This window comes from Dendroctonus ponderosae, unplaced genomic scaffold (assembly GCF_020466585.1).
Source record: "Dendroctonus ponderosae isolate FM_Combo_2020 unplaced genomic scaffold, Dpon_F_20191213v2 Dpon_F_20191213_11, whole genome shotgun sequence".
Taxonomy (NCBI): Eukaryota; Metazoa; Arthropoda; class Insecta; order Coleoptera; family Curculionidae; genus Dendroctonus; species Dendroctonus ponderosae.
In genome coordinates this window covers 835,625-856,082 of record NW_026017213.1, presented here as the reverse complement: position 1 = coordinate 856,082, position 20,458 = coordinate 835,625, and the positions used below count along the sequence as shown (strand labels likewise).

Below are 20,458 nucleotides of genomic sequence, written 5' to 3'. Positions count from 1 at the left end.
CATCTACAGCTTTAAGCGATAATGAGAAAGATGACGATTTAGGTGAAACGTATTCTACTGTAGACGCTAATGCTGTTCCAACCATTTCTGAAATGACAAAAAAATGTCAGAAACAAAAATTACAGACTTGATGAAGTAGATTTCAAATTGAATTTGTTCTTTTAAGTCATACTTACTAACTTTTACTACTCTATGTAAAAATAACGAAATAAAATACACCACGTATTTTTGTATTATTATTCGCTTATAGCGAACTCCGGATATAACGACAGTTTTAGTTCATTTTTCAAGTTCGTTATATCCGGACTCAACTGTATTACCATAGATTAATGTTCAGTTTGTAGGAATTTACAATGAAAAAATCCTATTGGCCCACTGTCAATATCAAAATACTTAATGTAGTGGAGCCCAGTCGCTGGCGTACATAGAAAAACTATTCGACAAAATATTAGACCAGTGACTCCCTAGAGAATAGAAGGAAGTTGTAAAGATATTGTACATAAAATAGGAGGAAGAAAAAGCCCCGACAATTAAATTGTCTTAAGAATTAACTATTTAAGTACACTTAAATAAACAAAACTGTTTACTGCAATGCTAAATCTTCGCAACACGAAGTCAGTCGAAAAAGGTGAATATTTCAGCTCAAACCTTTGCATCAATTAATTAAATTAACATTTACATTTTATCTTGTAATACCACACGTACCTACTTCTATAACGGACTTCGTAAACTGAAAAGTAATTTGTCGGAAAACTTATTTTTCTAAAATCATAGTTTTCTGGCAGCGTTCTTTAACACGCTAATGGGTATCTTTGTGAAGCAAATAGCGATTTGAGAAATTTAATTATTATAACTGATATGGTAAATACAGGTTTTAAACCCTGCATCACATGAACTTAATCATGGGGATATAGCTCAGTGGTAGAGCATTCGACTGCAGATCGAGAGGTCCCCGGTTCAAACCCGGGTGTCCCCTGTGTACTTTTTGCGATAGTTATTGCAAAATTTTTATTTTAAATTCAGCACCATACGTAGATCAGTTGGAAAAATTGCCCCTAAGGTTTATTTTTTACATACAGAGTCTTTCTTCGATGACTCGTACAGGGATCTTTGGAACTTGAGCAGTTACGAAGAAGGTCAAAGGGACGAAGAATTGTAGTTTTGAATACTCTACTTAACACCAATTTTAATTTTCTAAAATTTGACAGCTGTCAAGAGATATTTGGGAAGAACTTATTTATGATAAATTTTTAAATTACTCCTAGTTCCGTTGACATTAAGTTGACAGGAATATGTTAAATAGAAAACTTGTGGGAAATGGAATTCCAAACCAAATGGCAAAAGACATTACTTCAAAATAACTGTAATTTTTGGCATATGACACAAATTTCAGTTTTTTTAAATGACAACCATACTTGATTATTGCTTTACCGAATAGAGCATTTTATTTCGATTTCTGTGATATATCACATCGTTAGATTTTTTTCGAAAATAAAGTGGCTGCGAACAATTTGTACTTTTTCAATTTAGTTGATCGAAGTTAGCCATGGAAAATAGTATAAGAGATACAGCATTCTTTCCATAGTAACAAATGTAGTATTTTTCCCAAATACCCCTTGACAGCTGTCAACTTTTTGAAAAAAATTGGCTTCAAGTAGATCATTCAAAACGACAATTCTTTGTCCGTTTGACCTTTTTCGTAACTGCTATAGTTTAGAAGATTCTTGTAGTGGAAAAAACTCATCCTGTATAAAGAGGAAGCTTGTTGCCTACAAAAAGTTTTATATTTTAGTGGCAGTTATTGTAATTCTTCCCTTAGAACTGCATACTCAATTCTGATATTGAGATTCGTCTGATTTGAAGGGTTTTTCATTTTGTTATATACAAAATTGAAAGCGGCAACAATGTTTTTGCCATTATCAGGAAGTTATGGGTCGATAGCTTCTGCCAAGAATGACAATCTTTTGGAAAATTGTGCCTTAAAGCTGGTTCACACGGTAACATTAATGTCGTGATATTCAATGTCGTGACGTGAATTCCACAACAATGTCATTGTCTGAACACCCGAATGTCTCAATGGCATAGCGTCGTGACGTTGGTGTGACATATCGAAATTGTTAGATATATGACATCGCGACGTCGTGACACTGCCGATGTCTCGGTGACATTTTGACGTTTCTTGAAGCTTATCAATCGTTGGCGCGATATTTTCATTTGGTTTGGTTTTAAATCATGTCCCTTTTGATTTGATTACATTTCTGCAATATTACCAATCATACCCAGGTCTATGGGATAAATCAATTTCCGATTATAAAGATAGACAAAAACGTTCCATTGGTAGAGTTTCTTAAGCACCTAGTTTGTTTCCACACATAATCCATTGCGCCAATTCTTTGCGCTTTTCAGTTGATGCCGTTCTCTGAGTTAATGAGTTATAATTCATTTATTACACTGGATTAAACCTTTAAGGGACTGGATCTTCATCATTTTTCATGAGTACCTAATCTTTTACCACTTTGTGGAAACAACAAAAAAAAACACCTCATCGTTTAACTCATCATTTAAGTGACGCTTTCCCAGCGCAACGGAGCTCACCTACTGCGCCGGTTCGTTGAGTTGGCACAACAAGCTGTTAGCACAGCACTGCGCTAGCTCGTAAAAAATTCACTGAGTTACTCAGGCCTAGATTGAAGTTATGTTTACTTCTGTATACTGCAAAACGGGTCAAGCAATATATCTGACACTAAAGAAATGTTTACGGATGTTTTTCTCCACTAGCCCCGGGTAACACAGTGCATTTTCAGGGGTTGACGCACTAATACCGACACTTGTTGTGCCAATACAACACTTTTGATGATGCAGTTATCTCATAAAATGATAAATGTGTTGGAGATAACAGCGGACTTTGCGTTAGGTCATGTGTAGTGGCGCATTGACTTTTAAGCTGCGCAGCGCGTTCAATCCCTTTTTCGTTGGTTTTACTGCTGAGAGACCGGTTGCATTGATTTAATGAATGGAATAAGTGAAGTCGCAACAAAGTTTCTTCCTGTAATGTCTAGTTGTCTCAAAAGCGAATTTTCGGAAAAAAGACTGTCAGGGCTGCAATTTGCGCCAACACTGCATTCTTTTTATGATACACGATTAGAATTTCGGCCATTAACAGCACCGACACCGAACCGAGACGAATAAGAATTCATCAGTAGATAAGCAATTTTGAGCACGAACTCGTTTTGGGTGCACGCCACCCTTACAAACTAGGCCATATGGAATGAGATGAAAAAATTGTAATTCAAGGTGTTACAGCGCATTCATGCACAAAGCGGCATCAACACAAACGTGTCACGCAACACAGTATTACCCAGGCCCCTTTACTTCTTCCTACAAATTTTCAATCAATCCACAGGTTCGCAGATGAAGAATGCAGCATGGATGGATCAGGTAGCATCATTAGTGTCCAGATCGGACTGCTAGTGACTCTAGTGGCCGCCCCATCGGCCCGCGGCGGCTTTGCCTGCCTCAGCAATCCTTGTCTGCATGGAGTCTGTATGGACGACTTGAACTCCACCTACTTCTGCTACTGCATCGATGGGTACACTGGATTGCAGTGCCAAACTAACTGGAACGACTGCTGGTCGGCACCGTGCCAGAATGGAGGAATGTGTGTCGATGGCATAGCTGGATTCAATTGCACTTGTCCTACTGGATATGTGGGTAAGTGACTGGAAAATGGCTCTGGACACTACACAACACTTGCAGTGGAAACTTCAAGCGGTTTTTGTGGTTGTGTGCTGTCTATAAGCAGAAAGTGTTGAGTTGTTAGTGTCTTTGGTATAAACGAATACATGAGACACCAGCTTTCCGGTATGAGAATGCAGTCCTTTGTCTGGACAAGAACTTTTTGAATGACGAACTATGCCTAAATAATGAAAAGAATGAATGAAGCAAATTGAGCATTTGTAGAATAATCGAAATATTTGGTTGTAAGGCGACTTATGCGAAGAGGACTTCAACGAATGCGAGAGTAATCCTTGTTGGAACAACGGCACTTGCGTGGACGGGCCGAATGGTTACTTTTGCCAGTGTCTTCCAGGTACTAATACTCTCCTGGACTATCTGCTTCGTTTGTTTCTAAGAGGCAATTTTTGTAGGCTACCTAGGCGTTCATTGCGAAGTGGATGAAGCAGTTTGCAACATTACTGGTGAGTCTCGATGCCATAACGGAGGCGCATGCGTGGAAGGACCGGGAGACCGATTTTCCTGTCGTTGCCAGCAAGGTGAATCCGCAAGAACTAAGGGTGGTGGTAATTTTTTTCAAAATTAAAATTCTGCCTAAGGTTGGGAAGGTTTTCTGTGCGACGTCGAGACCAATGAGTGCATGTCGTCCCCATGCCAAAACGGCGCAGTATGCATTGATATGCATGCAACTCATGAATGTGCCTGCCCCTTTGGTGAGTCAAAATTTCGATCCGATTTGCGATGATACAGCGCCGCAGGATGAACTAAAGAGCGCATAAAATGCCTTTATCTACTTGCGGGAACAATTAGCTAATACAAACAACCATGCGAAGAATGGACCCTATGCATGAAATTTATTTTTGATTAAAAACATACTAGAATACAAGTTTTGTTGCATATAAATATACTGCAAGAAAAATACGGAAAAAACGTATTTTGCTATTAAATGGGCTTTCAAATCTGATCAAATTGAGGTCATGCGGAAACACCATGTGATTGGTCTGACGTCAGAAGACACGTCGGCCGTGTAAACCGCACAGTTACCTTGTGTGTTGCTTTATTAGTTTATTTTTGTTGTTTTGTTCTTATCCAACCATCCACTTTTTTAGACAATAACAGTAGGTATTGGATGTACGACCACCAAAGAGGGTGAAATAAAGGTAATTATACCATCTGGTGTGGAAGATATCAGATACTTGGATTCCAATTTCTAAGCAATCTATTATAGCATAAAGTTTGCGAAAACGTATTCTGAAGGGTATCGGAAGACCTTTTTTGACTCTATCAGCTGGCATCCACGTTATCAAACTTTTCAACATTCGATTGATTGGTTCAACGAACTTTGAAGAAATTCTACTAGCAGTAGGTATGGGAGAGTGGGCCACCATAAAACTAAAAAAGTTAAAGTGGATTTTTTTCCAAACACTTTGCATGATCGTCCAGAAAAGTTGATTAGCTGGTTGAAATTGCATTGGGGCACACAATTGGGGAGTTTTAGGCCCCTTAATTGCAACACGTTTTATGTTATTCGCTATTCTGAGCATGCGCATTAGTAAAGAAATAACCGTTTACGTTATTAGAGGATAACGTCTTCCTTTATTTACGTACGAGTAGTGGTAACGTTAATAAGCATCACGTTAAAAAGTAGAAAGACGGTGTTGACATATTTGACTTATTTCTAGTATTATTAATAAAATAAGCGGTTATAATGGAATAAGAAATGTATTGTAAACTTAAGTAACATTTTTTCATTGATTAATTTACGCCATTATTGCGTAATTCCGGATTTTACGTGAAAATTGTTTTGGGCAAATTTGAACTTTGGCAACACCACTAACATGGCATGGACAGGTTCTAATTTCTCACCCATAACCTAACTATTTGATTTTGAATTTTTATTTAATATGTTGTTTGAAACACGCTCCTTCTGAAACCTAAAATTGATAAGGCAATCTCCGGGCTCAATATTTTCTAAATTAAAAATAGCTCTTCGGTTTGCAACAACAGCTGGGTCAAAGATCTCGTGTAAATTTAAGAATGTTATTAAATCGTGATTCACATCTCCCTGGTCATTTCGGTGCAGAAAGGCAGCTTCAATGTTTCCTTCCATCTTAGCCACTTTTTGTTTAATAACAGTATAAACTTAAATTAGCTTTGAAATTTTTGCAAATAAAATGGGATAAGGAAACATCAAGTGAGGTTTATTTTATTAAGAGTACGACAAACGCGGTATCAAAACCTAAAAACGCACTTAACGTTATTTGCCTAAACAGGTTATTTTTTTAACATCGCGCATGATCATAATAACCTTTAGCGTTTAAGGCCAACGTAATTTTAAAGGGCCTAAAAACTCTCAATTACTTTAAATTTAGAGCTATTTTTTAAAGTTTAATTTTCTGACAATCTATTATACATCAATACGACATAAGTAAATCAATAAAAAACGATAAGTGAAACTAAAAAACCTTCATTTCCACTACAAAATTGTCAAATTTTGCTATTCTAATCTTATACATTAATTTAATTAGCTTTCAACTCGGATTAAACAAAATTAAAACAAAAAATACTCAAAAATTTTAGTCTTAGAAAAACACTTAACGAATATTAAAATTGCTAAAATGTAAGTCAAATTTATAATAGGACTGCAAAATTTTTGTTTTACCTAAAACACATGGCGAAGGCAAAACACTTTTATGTCTTTGAAGGCAACAGTTCCAAAATCATGTTGATCAGGGCATTATACAATGTGCCCGCTAAATTTCCCTGGCTCAATTAACTTCAACTTCTTCGGATGTGTCTCCAGAAGTAATAATATTCCCTACGAAGAAAACCTTTCTATTCTTTAAATTATTAAACTCAACTAACACAAAATCACCTTCTTTGGGTGGTCTCTATCTAAATCTTCGCAGTTGGATCGGGTTCAGGTATCAAATCAGAATGGTCGTCTGAATTCCCAAATGGGACATCTTCTCCGTCCTCATCGGAAGACATCTATCTCCTTTGTTAATTTTTTAAAATTTTTTGAAAAAACGTTTCTCTTTGCTGCTCCTTTTTTGGAAACTTCTATCTTTCTCTTCTATTTCTTTGCATTTCATTTCAATTTTCTCATTTTCTTGAGTATTCGTAGGGATGATACTTGTTGCTTTTTTTCTTTGAGTTCTGGAGAGCGTTCTTTTAGTCTTTTTTAGGTCTTTTAGTCTCAAATACCTCTGGACTTAAAAAAGTATTGGAACAATCCACTTTGTCGGCACTTTTGTACAAATGTTCGGAGTTTATATCGGTAGCAACTGCCGAACCTTGATTTGTGCTTGAATCAAATGCCGCTAAGCTCAAGGTGATTCAAAATTGGCGTCACTCCTCTGGAGGCGTTATCTGACGCTGTTAGAAGAGTACAGAAAAAATAGTAAAATAAATGAATTGTTATTAAAAACTGATAAATTTGCAAAATACTATATCAGAAATACGGCAGCAATGTTTTTCAAAGTAATCTGCTAGATTAATATTGTGCAAATACCTGTTGGTTCGTAATTACTTAAAACTCCGGTAACCATGGAATTATGCAGACTGACAATAAGATAGACAAGGATAAACGGTAAATTCAACAAGATTTGTTGACGAAATGTCAACCTGTTCTCATAACCTCAACCCTCAAACCATACAAGACCAAACATTTGCACAAAATATCCCCCTATGTATGTTCTGTGAGCATTTGAATGGTTAGCTCCAAACACGCTAGTGCCTGTGTAATCTCCTTATTATCCACTCCTATCAAGCAGCTTCTCGTATGCAGTTAATTAACTCCTGCGCCATTGGTATCTCCTTGTGTTGTGTGTATCGTACAAACGTGGTAGGAATGTAGCCCTTTTTCGGTATTTATTTGGTGCTTGGGACAGTGCCAGTTATTGTGCTCTGAGTGCCCCTGGAAAGCCCTGATTCGATTATGTTCAATACTTGTTCCTCTGTGCCTGGAACCCGAACATCTATTGTCGTCCACTATCTTCCTGGAACCACTCTCCTTGCCCTTTGTTGGCGTGAGTTCTTTAAGCTTCTGCCATGTTACTGTAGCATTTTCCCTATCGCTAATTCGTGAATCTAACTAATCGCAAATTCGTGAAAGGAAAAAGTAAGTCACAGTTTGACAAATTATTGTTATTATTGACAAGCGCTATCCACCTGTAATTATCTGTTAATGACAAAAAACATCATTGCCGCTGTGCCTTTTCATCAAAAAATTGTAGAAGAGAACTTTTTTGATATCAAAAAGTTTCGTAATATGAAGCAAAGTTCGTAATTTTTCTTTTTGAATGCTTCATTATTTCAATATGCTACCAATTAAAAATGGAACAGTTTCGAAATAATGCTTAATAACAAAGTTGAAATTCGATCTTCAACTGTTAATATCCTTTAGAAATTTTCGAAAAAAAAAATTTCAATATTTTTCTCGTACTCTCCAAGTGAGCCTCTATCACCCTTTAAAAGGAATGACGCCAATTTTGAATCACCCTGTATAAAGAACTTCCGAACGGCACTTGAGGCACTCATCTGTGATGAGTTTGAAAAGAAACACCATTGCGATCAGATGATTTTCGCAATGACATTTTTACTCCACTTACTCCCACTAAAACAAACTTCTGAAAATGTACCCTTCTGGGACTTTCTTTTGCGACCCCTTGACATCTAAAGATACATAATCGCCCAATTAATTATTAAAAGTTTAAAAGTTTTTTCGTAAGACAATGTCTCAAGGTGGCCTCAAAAAGTGTCTCATGATAGCCCATTTACACGTTATAACTTTGTCAAATTTTTGGTAAATTCGATTTAAAATCACAAAGTCTTCTTATACAAATAAAAAGCACTTACAACACTATATCTACAACTTACATTTCTTACCTTTAACTTTATGTTTTCACTGAAAAATTTGGCTCAGAATAATACTCTTGAAGAAAAAACGTGTCCGCCCACATGCGTTTTCGTCAAAATCTCAGTCAAGACTGATTCAGACAGGAATAAACTTTTACCACCGAAGCAACACTATGCTACTAATACCCAAACGGGGTAATAGATGTCTACACTTATTGTAAAAGAAAATATTGCAAAGTCTCATGGTGGCCCACTCTCCCCTACTTGTCGAAATCACAAAATCGTCACCTGATTCTGCAAAACTTTTATCAAGGCGTATTCTTTGTGATACTAAATATATTCTTTTCCTTCCTGCGTTTCAGTCAGTGTGAAATAAAAATTTGTATATCGTTTATTTCATAACGTTTCGGCGAGACAATAGCGCCATCATCAGATTTAATTTTCATATAAACTCATAATTGGTAAACATTACATTCTGTTAGGTCTTTGCTGTGTTAGAACCTTAAATTTGTTTTAAAACAAATCGGTTAGGTACGTGTAAAATATTTGCGACAATTTTAAGTCTCTTACGCGTGAAAACTGCACTGCGTACAGGCAGATCCAAAGTTCGTTTTCTATCTGTTAGGCAGGCAAATTTGCGAGAAATTGCATCTGATTTCATTATTTTCGAACCCCCATCGTTTTCAATTCCATATAATTTTCCACCTCGTTTTCAAGCTAAGAAGTATAGAAGGTGGTTTTTTACGGTGCATCTGCAGCGTTTCAAGGTGCATTCCATGGCGAATGAAAAATGAGTAGTTCTATTTAAAAAAATACACTTTGATCTTGCCGCGCTTTTCTAAGACACTCTGAATCATATGAGATAATTTTAAAATGTGCGCACTTTGCGCGTCAACAACTTTTATATGAAACTATTTTTCGAAAGTTCAACACCATCGGAAATAACGGAATAATATCGCATTAAAAAACCACCCTGTAGGTATACATGTGATAATTAATCTAAGCATCTACTTTTGGTATTTACTTCAGAGGAGCGAAGAAAATATGTAATAAAACTTACTGTAAAATGATCTTCACAAACATAAATGCAGCTTTTCGACGATATTTCTTGGGGATTTCCTCGCGCCATTTGAAGCCACAGTTTTCGACGTTTTTCGTCCAAAAGCACTTTTATAAATGCTTTTTTTCTAGTGTAGGCGCCGTAGTACTGCTACACTCAGGCACCGTACAATATTTGTAGGCCATTTTCTTCAAATCATTAAGCACCCTTTCAAGTTGGCTTAAAAAAAAAGGTGAACAGCCATCACAACGTGAACTACAGAAAGAAAAAAAGAAAGAAATTCAAATTTAAATTGCTTATAACTAAAAAAAATAAAATTGTACAACGGTTACTTGACCATAAATGAACCGAATAAGCAAGGGAAAAATCTGCAAAGGGCCTATTCTTCTAGCCTAGTCAATACAAACGAAGAAGAAGATATGAGCATAGTCATTAGAAAGACGGCTTGCCCATTTCTCATTTTTTAACTTTTCATCTTACAATTTTAGGAGAAAAAGTGCCCAAAAATTGGACACTTGTACAATAACAAACATTCTTCTCCACAGGCTTTGCCGGCCAAAATTGCGAAGAAATAGTAAGAATGTGCTCGAAAAATCCTTGCAAAAACGGTGCTTTGTGTCTTCTGGAAGACAATCTACCAGTGTGCTACTGCGTTCCAGATTTCCACGGTGATTTGTGCCAGCTGCAATACGACGAATGCCTGCTCGGCCCAAAGTAATTCAAATCAATTCGCCCAGTCGTTCAATTAATTCCCTTTGGATGCTTCAGATGCTCAAATGGAGGCACTTGCATCGATGGAGTGGACCAATTTACGTGCTCTTGCCCCCCGAATTTGACTGGAACCTTTTGCGAGTGTCTCATGCTGCCCAACAATCAGCTGGACTGCGCTTATGTGCTACCGATGACGACGACAACGTACTACTTTGTAAACGAAACCACGTTTACGTCGACTGAATTTTTTCCAACCACTTGTAGGTTCAGGAGTAGAACATTTCTTTGTTCTTCCGTGTCTGAATTTGTTTGTTTTTCAGCCGCAGAAACAACAACTATGGAATTGGAAGCATCATCAACTACGACTGAACAATTCACTGACTCTACATTGATTTCCTCTGAAACGACTGAAGAAGCAACGACTTTGGAAACGACAACATTTGAAGCAGGTTTGTATCCGAGTCTGAAAAAATTTTGAAACGGAGAAAGAAAGAAAAATTCGTTGAGTGGGAAATATGAAGCAAAAAATAATCACTCACAACTGAGATTTTTGCAAAAATCTAAATATTAATTTGGTAATAAGGTTTTGGGTTTGCACTGTTGGGTCACGTGTAAAACATCAAAAACTTTGAGGTAAATAAAAAAATAATGATTTTACTGTGCGTAAAATATCTTCACTTTAATCAGTTGGCAAGAGAGAAATGCTTTTAAATTTAAGTTTTTCTATTGAATTCTTCTGAAGTGTTCTGAATTATCAGTGTAAGCGCAAGTCAAAAAATGACCTTTCGCTCACAAGCGGTCGTTCCGGCCTAAACGTTTCCCACTTCTGACTGAGACCAAACAGAAACTGGAAATTCGCACCGTAAATAGACGACACTTTATTGTAAATTTCCTGAAAAATTAATTTAAGTCACACTAAATGCTGACATTTTCCGACGTTGTAAACGCAAGCAAAAAAATTGTCGTAGCCACAAAATTTTTTAAAGACTTAGGATATGCAGATATTTGAAACGTTTACAGCTTGTGAAAGAAATATGATTGCAAAATCCCTAAAATTTCATTTAAATCGCCCAGGAAAGTGAATTTCAATAAAATTGAACAAATAAACTTTTTTACACGCTCTCACCAAACCTGATTTCTACCTACTTTGTAAACGCGGTTTAAAAGTAAAAAAATAAACTTTCTTATACAAGTGTAATACGTTCTTTCCGAAGAACTTCAGACCCTCTAGTGCACACTCTAGGCGAAAAATTCATCACTTTTCACCCACGAGAAGCATACACGTGAACATTAGAATGGCGGTTAAACCCGTCTTTTTCCGATTTTCTAAACGCTAGTAAAATGTAGAGTTCTCACTCACTAAAATGTTCAACTTCTGAGGCAGCACAAGCCGACAGTTCAAACTTTATTAGCTTGCAGAAGACACGTGACAGCAAAAAACTGAAAATTTAATTTAAATCGCTCAGAAAACTGCATTTTTAGGCTTTGAAAGACAAGACAACAAATCGATGTTTTCAGGCAAATGCACGCTTTTGCCTAAAAATTCGTAATATTAGGTTCAACACAGCTTGAAACTTGATATTAGCACCCTTCGGAATCGAAATTGGGGATCTAGTTTGATTCCGAAAGTTAAAAAAATGGTTACAGCTTGTGAAAGAAATATGATTGCAAAACCCGAAAAAAAAATTTACACGGTGTAACTGCACGCTCTCGCCAAACGATTTTAACTTCATACTTACACAAGAAGAAACCGGCAATTTTTACGGCCTATAAAAGATATTTGACCGAACTTTTAAACTGGAAAGTTGCATATTTTCGACGATGTAAATGCAAGTCCAAAAATTATTTTTTTTCACACAAGTACACGTTCCGGTCTAAAAATTACTAACTTGAGCCCCAAAACAGCAGAAACTTTGTATTCTTACAGTTTGTAGCCATCAGGTTATGAAAACCCCGAAAAATGTGTTTAACCAGTAGGAGAAACAGACAAGACAAAATAATTGTCCAAAAATGCTCGTTTTTTGATTCAGTAGACTTGCATTTTTCACAGTCACCACAACGCCGCATCTGGTTTTAAAAACCCCGAAATTTTCATTTAAAACGAACTGAAATTGTATTTTGGAGTTGTAAACACGAAAGACAGGAATTAATATTTTCAGGCGATTTATCCCTCTTATAAAAATGTTTACTTTTCGGACAGCTCAAGTAGAATCTTCAAATTTCTCAGCTTTTAAAAAATACTGTAGTCTGAAAACCATGAAAATTTCATTTAAGTCTCACTAAAACTAGATTTGTACTAACCGTGCAAACGCAAGTGAAAAAAGAGCTTTATCACACAAGCACAAGTGGCCTAAAATTTCCTAACTTGACCCAAAACAACAAAAACTTCACGTTCTTACAGTTCGCAGAAGTCAGAAGGTTATGAAAACCCTGACAAATTTATTTAGCTGGCTGTACAAATGAGCTGTTTCTGACTTTGCCGGACGAGACAAAAAAAGTGACCTAAAACGCTCAGTCCTAAAAATTCAAAAATTTACCTTGCAGAAACAGGAATTTGAAATTTCTCCGGTGAATAAAAGGCATCACGACATTTAAAACCGACCAAATTTCTTCAAAGACACACTGAAACTGTATTTTTCTGCCTTTGTAAAAACGTAAGACAATATTGAATATTATCAAGCAAGTTAATCTTCTAACTAAAAAAATTACATTATTTGCACAACCCAAGAAGAAGCTTAACATATCTCAGTATGTAAAAGTACCTGTAAACCTGATTTCTACCTACTTTGTAAACGCGGTTTAAAGTCCAAAAACTAACTTTCTTACACAAGTGAACGTTCTTTCCTAAGAACTTCAGACTCAGGGCAAACAGGAGCTAGACATTTATAAAGGAAATAAATAATATTTGATAATAATGAAGAAAACCGCACAAATTCCCTGTTTCTAAATGCAAGTAAAACGCAACGTAGGCTGAGAACATGCAGATATTAGAAATTTTTACATCTTATGGAAGAAATGATTGCAAAACCCGGTAAATCTCATTTAAATTGCTCGTAGAACTGTATTTTACCGACTTTGCAGATGCAAGACAACAACTGACTGCTTTCACGCGAGTGCACGCTTGGCTAAAAAATCATAACTTTTGCTTCTGCTTACAGTTTGCACAAGACTTTTAATACTAGATTTCACTAAAATGGCAGTTAAACCCGACTTTTTCCAATTTTCTAAACGCAAGTAAAAAGTTGAGTTTTCACTCACTAAAAGTCCCAACTTCTGAGGAAGCACAAGCCAGCAGTTCAAATTTTGCCAGTTTGCAGAAGACATGTGATAGCAAAAACCTGAAAATTCCGTTTAAATCGCTCAGGAAACTGTATTTTATGGCTTTGATAGGCAAGACAACAAATCGATGTTTTCAGGCAAATGCACGCTTTTGCTTAAAAATTCGTAATTTGGGGTTCAACACAGCTTGAAACTTGATATTCGCACTCTTCCGATCCCCTATTTTGATTCCGAAATTTTAAAAATTGCTTGCAAGTTACATTAAATCCGTAATGTTGCCGACTGTGTAAACGCAAGTCAGGATATATGTTTTTATCCTAAAATCGCCTCACCTCAGGCGCAGAAGAAACTTCAAATTGTCGGATAAGGCAAAATAATTCGCGTTTTCAAGCAAATGCAGGTTCCTGTGTAAAAGTTCCAAACTTTTGACTCTGCCCAAGTAGAAAGTTAAAATTCTCCTACTGGATAGAAGACATCTGGAACTGAAAACTTTAATTTAAGTTCTGACTTCGTAAACGCAGGACAAAAATAGATATTTGCACGCAAAAATATTATTAGGAAAAAACATTTCCCGATTTTTTCCAGTTTGTGAGTGCAAGTAAAAACTAAATTTTTCATACAAAATTCGTACGTTCTGACTCAGAGCAAAATCAAGCTACAATTTCCCAGGACCTGCGGAGCATATGCGGTTTCAATATCCGGAAAAAATCTTAAATTTTCCGTGAGTGAAAAAGCAAACTTTTGCACAGAAATATGTGGCTAATTTCAGAAACATCCTCGATTCCTACAACGGTAACTGCTCAATACAGCAGTTCACCGGCAAGTACTGGGGACGAGACCTCGCCTTACTCAACTCAGCTCACTACTATAGATTATTCGAGGGCCCCTACTTCAAGTAGCGTAGAAACTACTACAGACGACGTCCTGAATCTCGGTTCAACTGAAACCACAATTGCTGAAACTGGGGAGGCCAGCAGGGCTTTCCCCGAAGAAATTATAACATCCACAACACTGTTTTTCACTGAACAGCCTTCAACAGAACACCAAGGCTCTACAGAAACGACTCCCAGTGACTATAGCGAATCTACCCAAGGTCTGTGTTTAGACGCTTCATTTTCTAGCATTTTAACCAACTGTTCTTCAGCTACTACATTAATTGATGGTGCTACAACTATGGGCTTCACCGAGTCAGCAACAACTTCGTCCAGTATCGATTGCAGTTTAGCGGATGAATCATGCGAAAACGGCGGCACTTGCATATTTGCTTCTGGAAAACACCAGGTAGATAATGTTCACACCAATAAAGAACTGGCATTTTGCCACCCTTTTACTTCTAGTGCATGTGTCCATTTGATGCCGAAGGCCCTCTATGTGCCACCAAGCTGGGGATCAAAAATGCCGCATTTAACGGAAACAGCTTCCTCACCCATCGATTATCCGATGGTCAGAACATCTCCGTCGAGTTGGAAGCCAAAACTCTTTTCTCCACCGGGCTGATATTTGACGTTCACATGGATCAGGCCTTCATGGCTCTTTACGTAGAAAATGGCTTTCTGATGTTCAAGTTTTCTTGCGGCTACCAGACCATGCTGCTCAGTGAGCTTAAGGTTCCCATCAATAATGGATTTTGGATCAACGTTAAGGCCTGGTAAGATATTTTCTCTGATTACGATTCTGATCGTTTTGTCTGTAATTCTCATGGGAAGATTTGGTCTAAGCCTGTCAAGCAATTTTTTTTTAAATTTCAGTTTTAAATTAAATTTAATTTAATTTAAAACCTAATTTTCTTAAAAACCATTTTCATATAGTAAAATAAATGACTATATGAATAAATATGCTGAATAAAGGTACTGAATAGCAGGCAGCTATAGCGGAAAATGTTCAATGGCAGAGTTCTGGATAATACAAAAATCTAAAACTTTCGTATTGAACACTTTTTTAAATAACTTCAAATTAACCGTCTACATTTTTTTTTAATTTTCAGTATGTAATTTTTTTCTAGCGCATGAAAATGCGAACATGATTTCTCGCTTTGTGTTCGTATGTGGGTGAATCAAGTGTAAGTTTCGTGGTCGCTAATTTCAGGCTAAACCCAGCTGACGGTAGCTAATAGGCTCGAAACCGGTCCGGGGGGTGCCTGAGGTTGGCGAATCTCGAGATTTGCGCTATCTTACTTTAACCTCTATATTTGATTGAGTAGTTGGGCAAAACATAGATTGTGCTATATTTTTGGAAAGATAATTTCAATCGCAATTTAAATATGATAAAATATTAAGAGTAGCCCATTTAAAAACAAGATTTTTTTGTAGATAACTCGAAAATTATTTGCTTACCCCAAATGAAATTCACATTATTGTGAGTTTCAATACGTGAAAAAAATGCTTTGGAAACGTTTAATAAAATCATAGGGAAAGAATTCCTTCAAAAACTGCTACTGGGTCTAAACAATGTAAAGTCTACATTTAAAAGAGCCAAAATCGTGAAATGTTGGCAACATTGTGTTTTAGGCACATTTAGTTCTTATAGTTCCTAAGTCGCTGTGAGCTGTAAGTATATTATAGAAGTTTTTTTTTTCCCGGTGAGGTTTCAGAAATGCTCTCTTACGCACACCCAGAGCTGACGTTCTGGCGCTCTGGGCTGTGTGGGACTCCACCTTAGCTGTTCCCCCACTAAAACTCTTTTCTCACCTGCGAGATGATGTTTGGCATAGCATACAGGTCATTTTTGTCCTATTGTGCCCTTGTATTTTACACCCTCATTATCCCTGTGTTTTCAATGAATTCCAGAAGAATCTTGAGGGGGGTACGCATGACCTGGTCTGGTAGGACTTCATCCCCTCCCAGGCGTCTTGGCCTACCTGTTGCATATAACTTGTTGTTTCCTCCCTCCCTATGATTTTATCAGGGAACTGATTTTTTTCTATGGTTCCTTTGAAGGTGCCTTATGGAGGAGAATTACGCTAAGGCGTAGCTCCGAGTATCTTCGATATATTTGCATTATTTCCTCCATGAAGCCCTTTGTGCTATTTTTATAGCGTTGCCATACCTCGTCAGGGATATTTTGGATTCACCCTAGAAGGACTCCTTTCGTCGAGCCCTGTTAAATAGCTTTCTAACCGTTTTCCTCATCGTTGAGAGTCCTGAGTTCCATCATTTGGATGTCCTCGTTTGCCTCTTCAACTTCAGAAGGCATGCAGATCCGTAGGCTGATTTTATTGGTGATGTGACGGTAGTCACCATCATTTCTAACTCCAGCACCGTAGATGCTTCGGTTGGGCAGTCCCCCAACTGCAACCTAAGGTTCTCTTTGTACGTGACCCAGTCAGTTGTTTTCGGATTTCTATACTTCGAGAAGGATACCTCTTCCGACTCGATATTGAATTGTATGTATCTATGATCGAACAAGCTGGGCCAGCTGATATCCAGCACATGCCAATCTCTTATCAGTTCGCTAGTGTAATCTGAGCAGCTTGTAATGTTAATGACCTACCTTCGTACCGTCGTTACAAAGGTTGGTTCATTCCCCTGATTAGAGGTTTCAATCGATGAAGTCGTAAGGTATTCTAAAAGAGACTCGCCCAGTCTATTGGTATCACTGCTGCCCCACAAATGTGGTGCGCATTTGCGTAACACCCAATGACGCTTCTCCTATTTGGTCGTAAGGTAGGTATGCAGAGGGCTGAACTATGCTCCGATCCCCGCCCTTCAACTTCAGTCTTATTCTTATACCCATGAAGGCTCTACTACAGTGTTCCCATAACGGTATATCTCTGACTGTATTCTTTATGAGAATGCATGTTCGTGGGTTTTCCTCAGATCGGCAATAGAGTACCTGTCCTCTGAAGTTCCCCAATACTCTAATTCTCCCTTAAGCTGGGTTCTCATGAGTCGGAATGCGCCCGAAATGCGGAAAACGTTCCGACTAATCAGAAGTTTGCCGGATGCGATAGCTCCGCCCATCAGCAAAAGTTCCCAAATTTTAAAATTTTCCGCAATGTATTTCCGTGGTACCGTGGAAGACCATTTCTGGTCTTACACGGTACTGGCGGTATATCCTCCCTTGCTAGAAGAGAGGGCCCTGAACATAACCTTCGAGAAATTATAATGGGGACGACATCACCCAACTTCCCTCACACAAATTCCCACGAGTTCTGGTCCATGAGGATCGTCAGCCGTCTATTGCTGGCTTGCTCGCTCCCCAACCCCACAACCTTCCAGGTACTGGTGTTCATATTATTCTCGACACCAATTCTATGTAGTGTCTTTTCCGGAGGTGTAATCTCCGAGATAAACACTATTGTTCGCATTGGCTTTAGAAGCATGTTTGCCTCCACAAGCACCAGCTCTGCTTCATTTCAGGTCCAGGTTCTTCTCGGGATATCCGATCACCTCTATGGCCATCTTAATCCCGGAAACCGCATCTTTGTACGTCTTGTGTGCGGTTCCTCTTCTTACGGAAGTTCCCACACACAGCCGCTTAGGTGCTGGCTGGTTAGGTGTGCTGTCATCCGACTGCTATCGCTTTTGCGTCCCTGTCGTGGCAGCTTTTTTGTGGTGTGCTGGTTCCCCTGAGGGTCTACCTAGCACACTTTTGGCAGGTTCCAGCTTTCGTTTTCCCCTGGCCTTTTTTTGACTTCCACCTGTCGGTCCCCGAGAGTTTGTTACCACCTTTCGGTACTTTGCCAGCTGCGGAGCCCGATGGTTCTTCCGAGGAAGCCCCGCCGGTATTTGGTGGTGATGCTATGGGGATGTCCATATCATTCACACGAGCAGCTAGGGAAAGGTTGGTCCACCTACACAGAGCCCCGCTGATACAATGAGGTGTGCCGGTTGCCTCAAGGTTAGTCGCTATTGGCTGGGCTTTCCCCCAGCGTTGCATCTTTTGGCGCGCACTATACTGTGAGAATTGGGAGGTGTTATAGTGACCTCATCACGCGATCCGTACAGTGAAATCAAGATCCCCGCTACCCCTACAGTACCTACCCCGAGGCTGTAGCCACCAAAGTCGTTGCACTGCAGGCGGTTTGCGGTTTTATTCCATGATCTTCACTTATGGCCGTCACTAACTGGTCAGATCTATCAGACCGGCCTTCCTCCTATCCACCACCTGGGGACGCGCCCGATGGGTAGCTCAACCTTCACCGCAATATTATATTATGGAAGTATACCATTGAATAATTTTTGCAGTCTAGAATTCGCCAAGGACTTGCAGCATTGCTATGCCCAGATTAAACTGAACGGAACTCTAACCATGACCGGGAACCAAATGGCACAGTTGAATAAATATTCCAAAACTGTTGTACGGATGCACTTGGGAGGCATTCCTAATGAGATTCTACACAATGGACTGCCCATGCAAGGATTCGTCGGCTGCATGTCCCACCTGATGGTATATCCTAAATAAGAACACATTGCCTCCAAAACGATACCAATGATCGCATAGATTTCAGGAAAATCGATTCAAATTCAAAAAGACGCAGAGGATGGTTTCGGGATCGCGGAATGTTCCTCTCTGGGATGTTTGGCGAATCCATGTAAAAACGGAGCTTCTTGCACTGCGGACAAAGAAAACTGGAAATGCCATTGCAGAAATGGGTAAGATTTGACATAAAAAGTCCTCCAGAAAATTAACAAAGAGTGTTTCAACAGGAGCGCAATATGTGCTAACCGCGTTAAGAACCCGTTGATTTGTACATAAAACTTTTTGATTTGGACATTTTTCACACGAATTATTTGCAGCTTTTTAGGACAAACATGCGACATTTCGATCTGCAATAACAACCCCTGCCTATTTGGAGGCACTTGCGTGCCCTTCTCCAACAGCGGCTACATCTGCCTCTGCCCCTACGGAAAACACGGGCATTTCTGCGAAAACGGTGCTCCTACTAACATGGAGGCACGAGCGTTTTCAATGTGCAACTTTATTTTTTAGATCTTCAAATATCGGAACCCTATTTCTCCTCCACAGTCAAGGGCCTGTCCTCCTATGTGGCCTACCAGCTGCCCGAGGGAGTTTCCCAGCGAATGGAGATCAAATTTCGATTCACCCCTACAACGGCCGACCAGATTTCGCTTCTGCTTTTCATCGGTCAAGACGGGCAACATGACGCCTATTCGGATCATTTGGCAGTCAGTTTTGTTCAGGGGTACATTCTGCTCACTTGGAACATGGGCTCAGGTGAGACATCAGCTCAGTAGTGACGAGCAAAGAAAGCAAGAACAAGTCCATGCAGATGGGTAGTTTGAATGGGTTCTTGTCTACGTGAATCTGCTGATGCCGTTTTATTCCATTTCGAGGTCCCCGAAGGATATTCACCACTAAACCGGTGGAAACGGGGTCGCGGGACTACTTGGTGCAAGTTGGTTACAATGAGAGGCAAGCCTGGTTGTTTGTGGAAAACATGGGCAATGTTTCGGGAAGATCCCCTGGACCTTCGACGCAACTGAACACAACGCCTCTGCTATATTTTGGTATGTTTCCCGAAAATTCACTTCGCACAAGAAATATCCAGTATTTTGGCTTTTCCGCCAAATTAGGAGAAATAAATAAGGAGAAAGTTACGGCTTCCATAAACAGCCAATTCGTAACGATTTATCAAGTATGAATGTTTTGAATTAAATTATTTATTTTATTTATTTATTTAATACCAGAAAATAAATTACATATTAAATGTAATTCTACAGAGGCAAATAAATTACCTGTACGCAGTCCAGTATACGCAAACTTATTATATATACAGGGTGATTCAAAATTGGCGTCATTCCTTTTCAGGGGTGATAGAGGCTCACTTGGGGAGTACGAGAAAAATATTGA

General features: G+C 38.6%; 1 protein-coding gene, 1 long non-coding RNA gene and 1 other non-coding gene across 3 annotated transcripts in view; 2 read left to right on the top strand and 1 right to left on the bottom strand.

Moving 5' to 3' along the window:
- Positions 1-20,458, top strand: part of LOC109541687 (protein eyes shut) — a gene marked incomplete in the record, with an annotated part of 41,275 nt that overhangs the window by 7,289 nt on the left and 13,528 nt on the right. Inside the window, 15 exon segments of the mRNA XM_048662478.1 lie at positions 3,404-3,711; positions 3,986-4,090; positions 4,149-4,274; positions 4,335-4,448; positions 10,201-10,369; positions 10,424-10,626; positions 10,687-10,815; positions 14,415-14,738; positions 14,790-14,926; positions 14,983-15,293; positions 18,832-19,033; positions 19,088-19,239; positions 19,384-19,520; positions 19,577-19,822; positions 19,942-20,115. Of these exon segments, the coding sequence (XP_048518435.1) occupies positions 3,426-3,711; positions 3,986-4,090; positions 4,149-4,274; positions 4,335-4,448; positions 10,201-10,369; positions 10,424-10,626; positions 10,687-10,815; positions 14,415-14,738; positions 14,790-14,926; positions 14,983-15,293; positions 18,832-19,033; positions 19,088-19,239; positions 19,384-19,520; positions 19,577-19,822; positions 19,942-20,115 (2,815 nt within the window).
- Positions 905-976, top strand: Trnac-gca. The gene has a single exon. It is a non-coding gene; the product is annotated as a tRNA-Cys (tRNA).
- Positions 6,356-8,789, bottom strand: LOC125502940. Its single transcript, XR_007280616.1, has 3 exons — positions 8,626-8,789; positions 6,611-6,949; positions 6,356-6,553 (listed from the first exon to the last, which is right to left on the bottom strand). It is a non-coding gene; the product is annotated as an uncharacterized LOC125502940 (long non-coding RNA).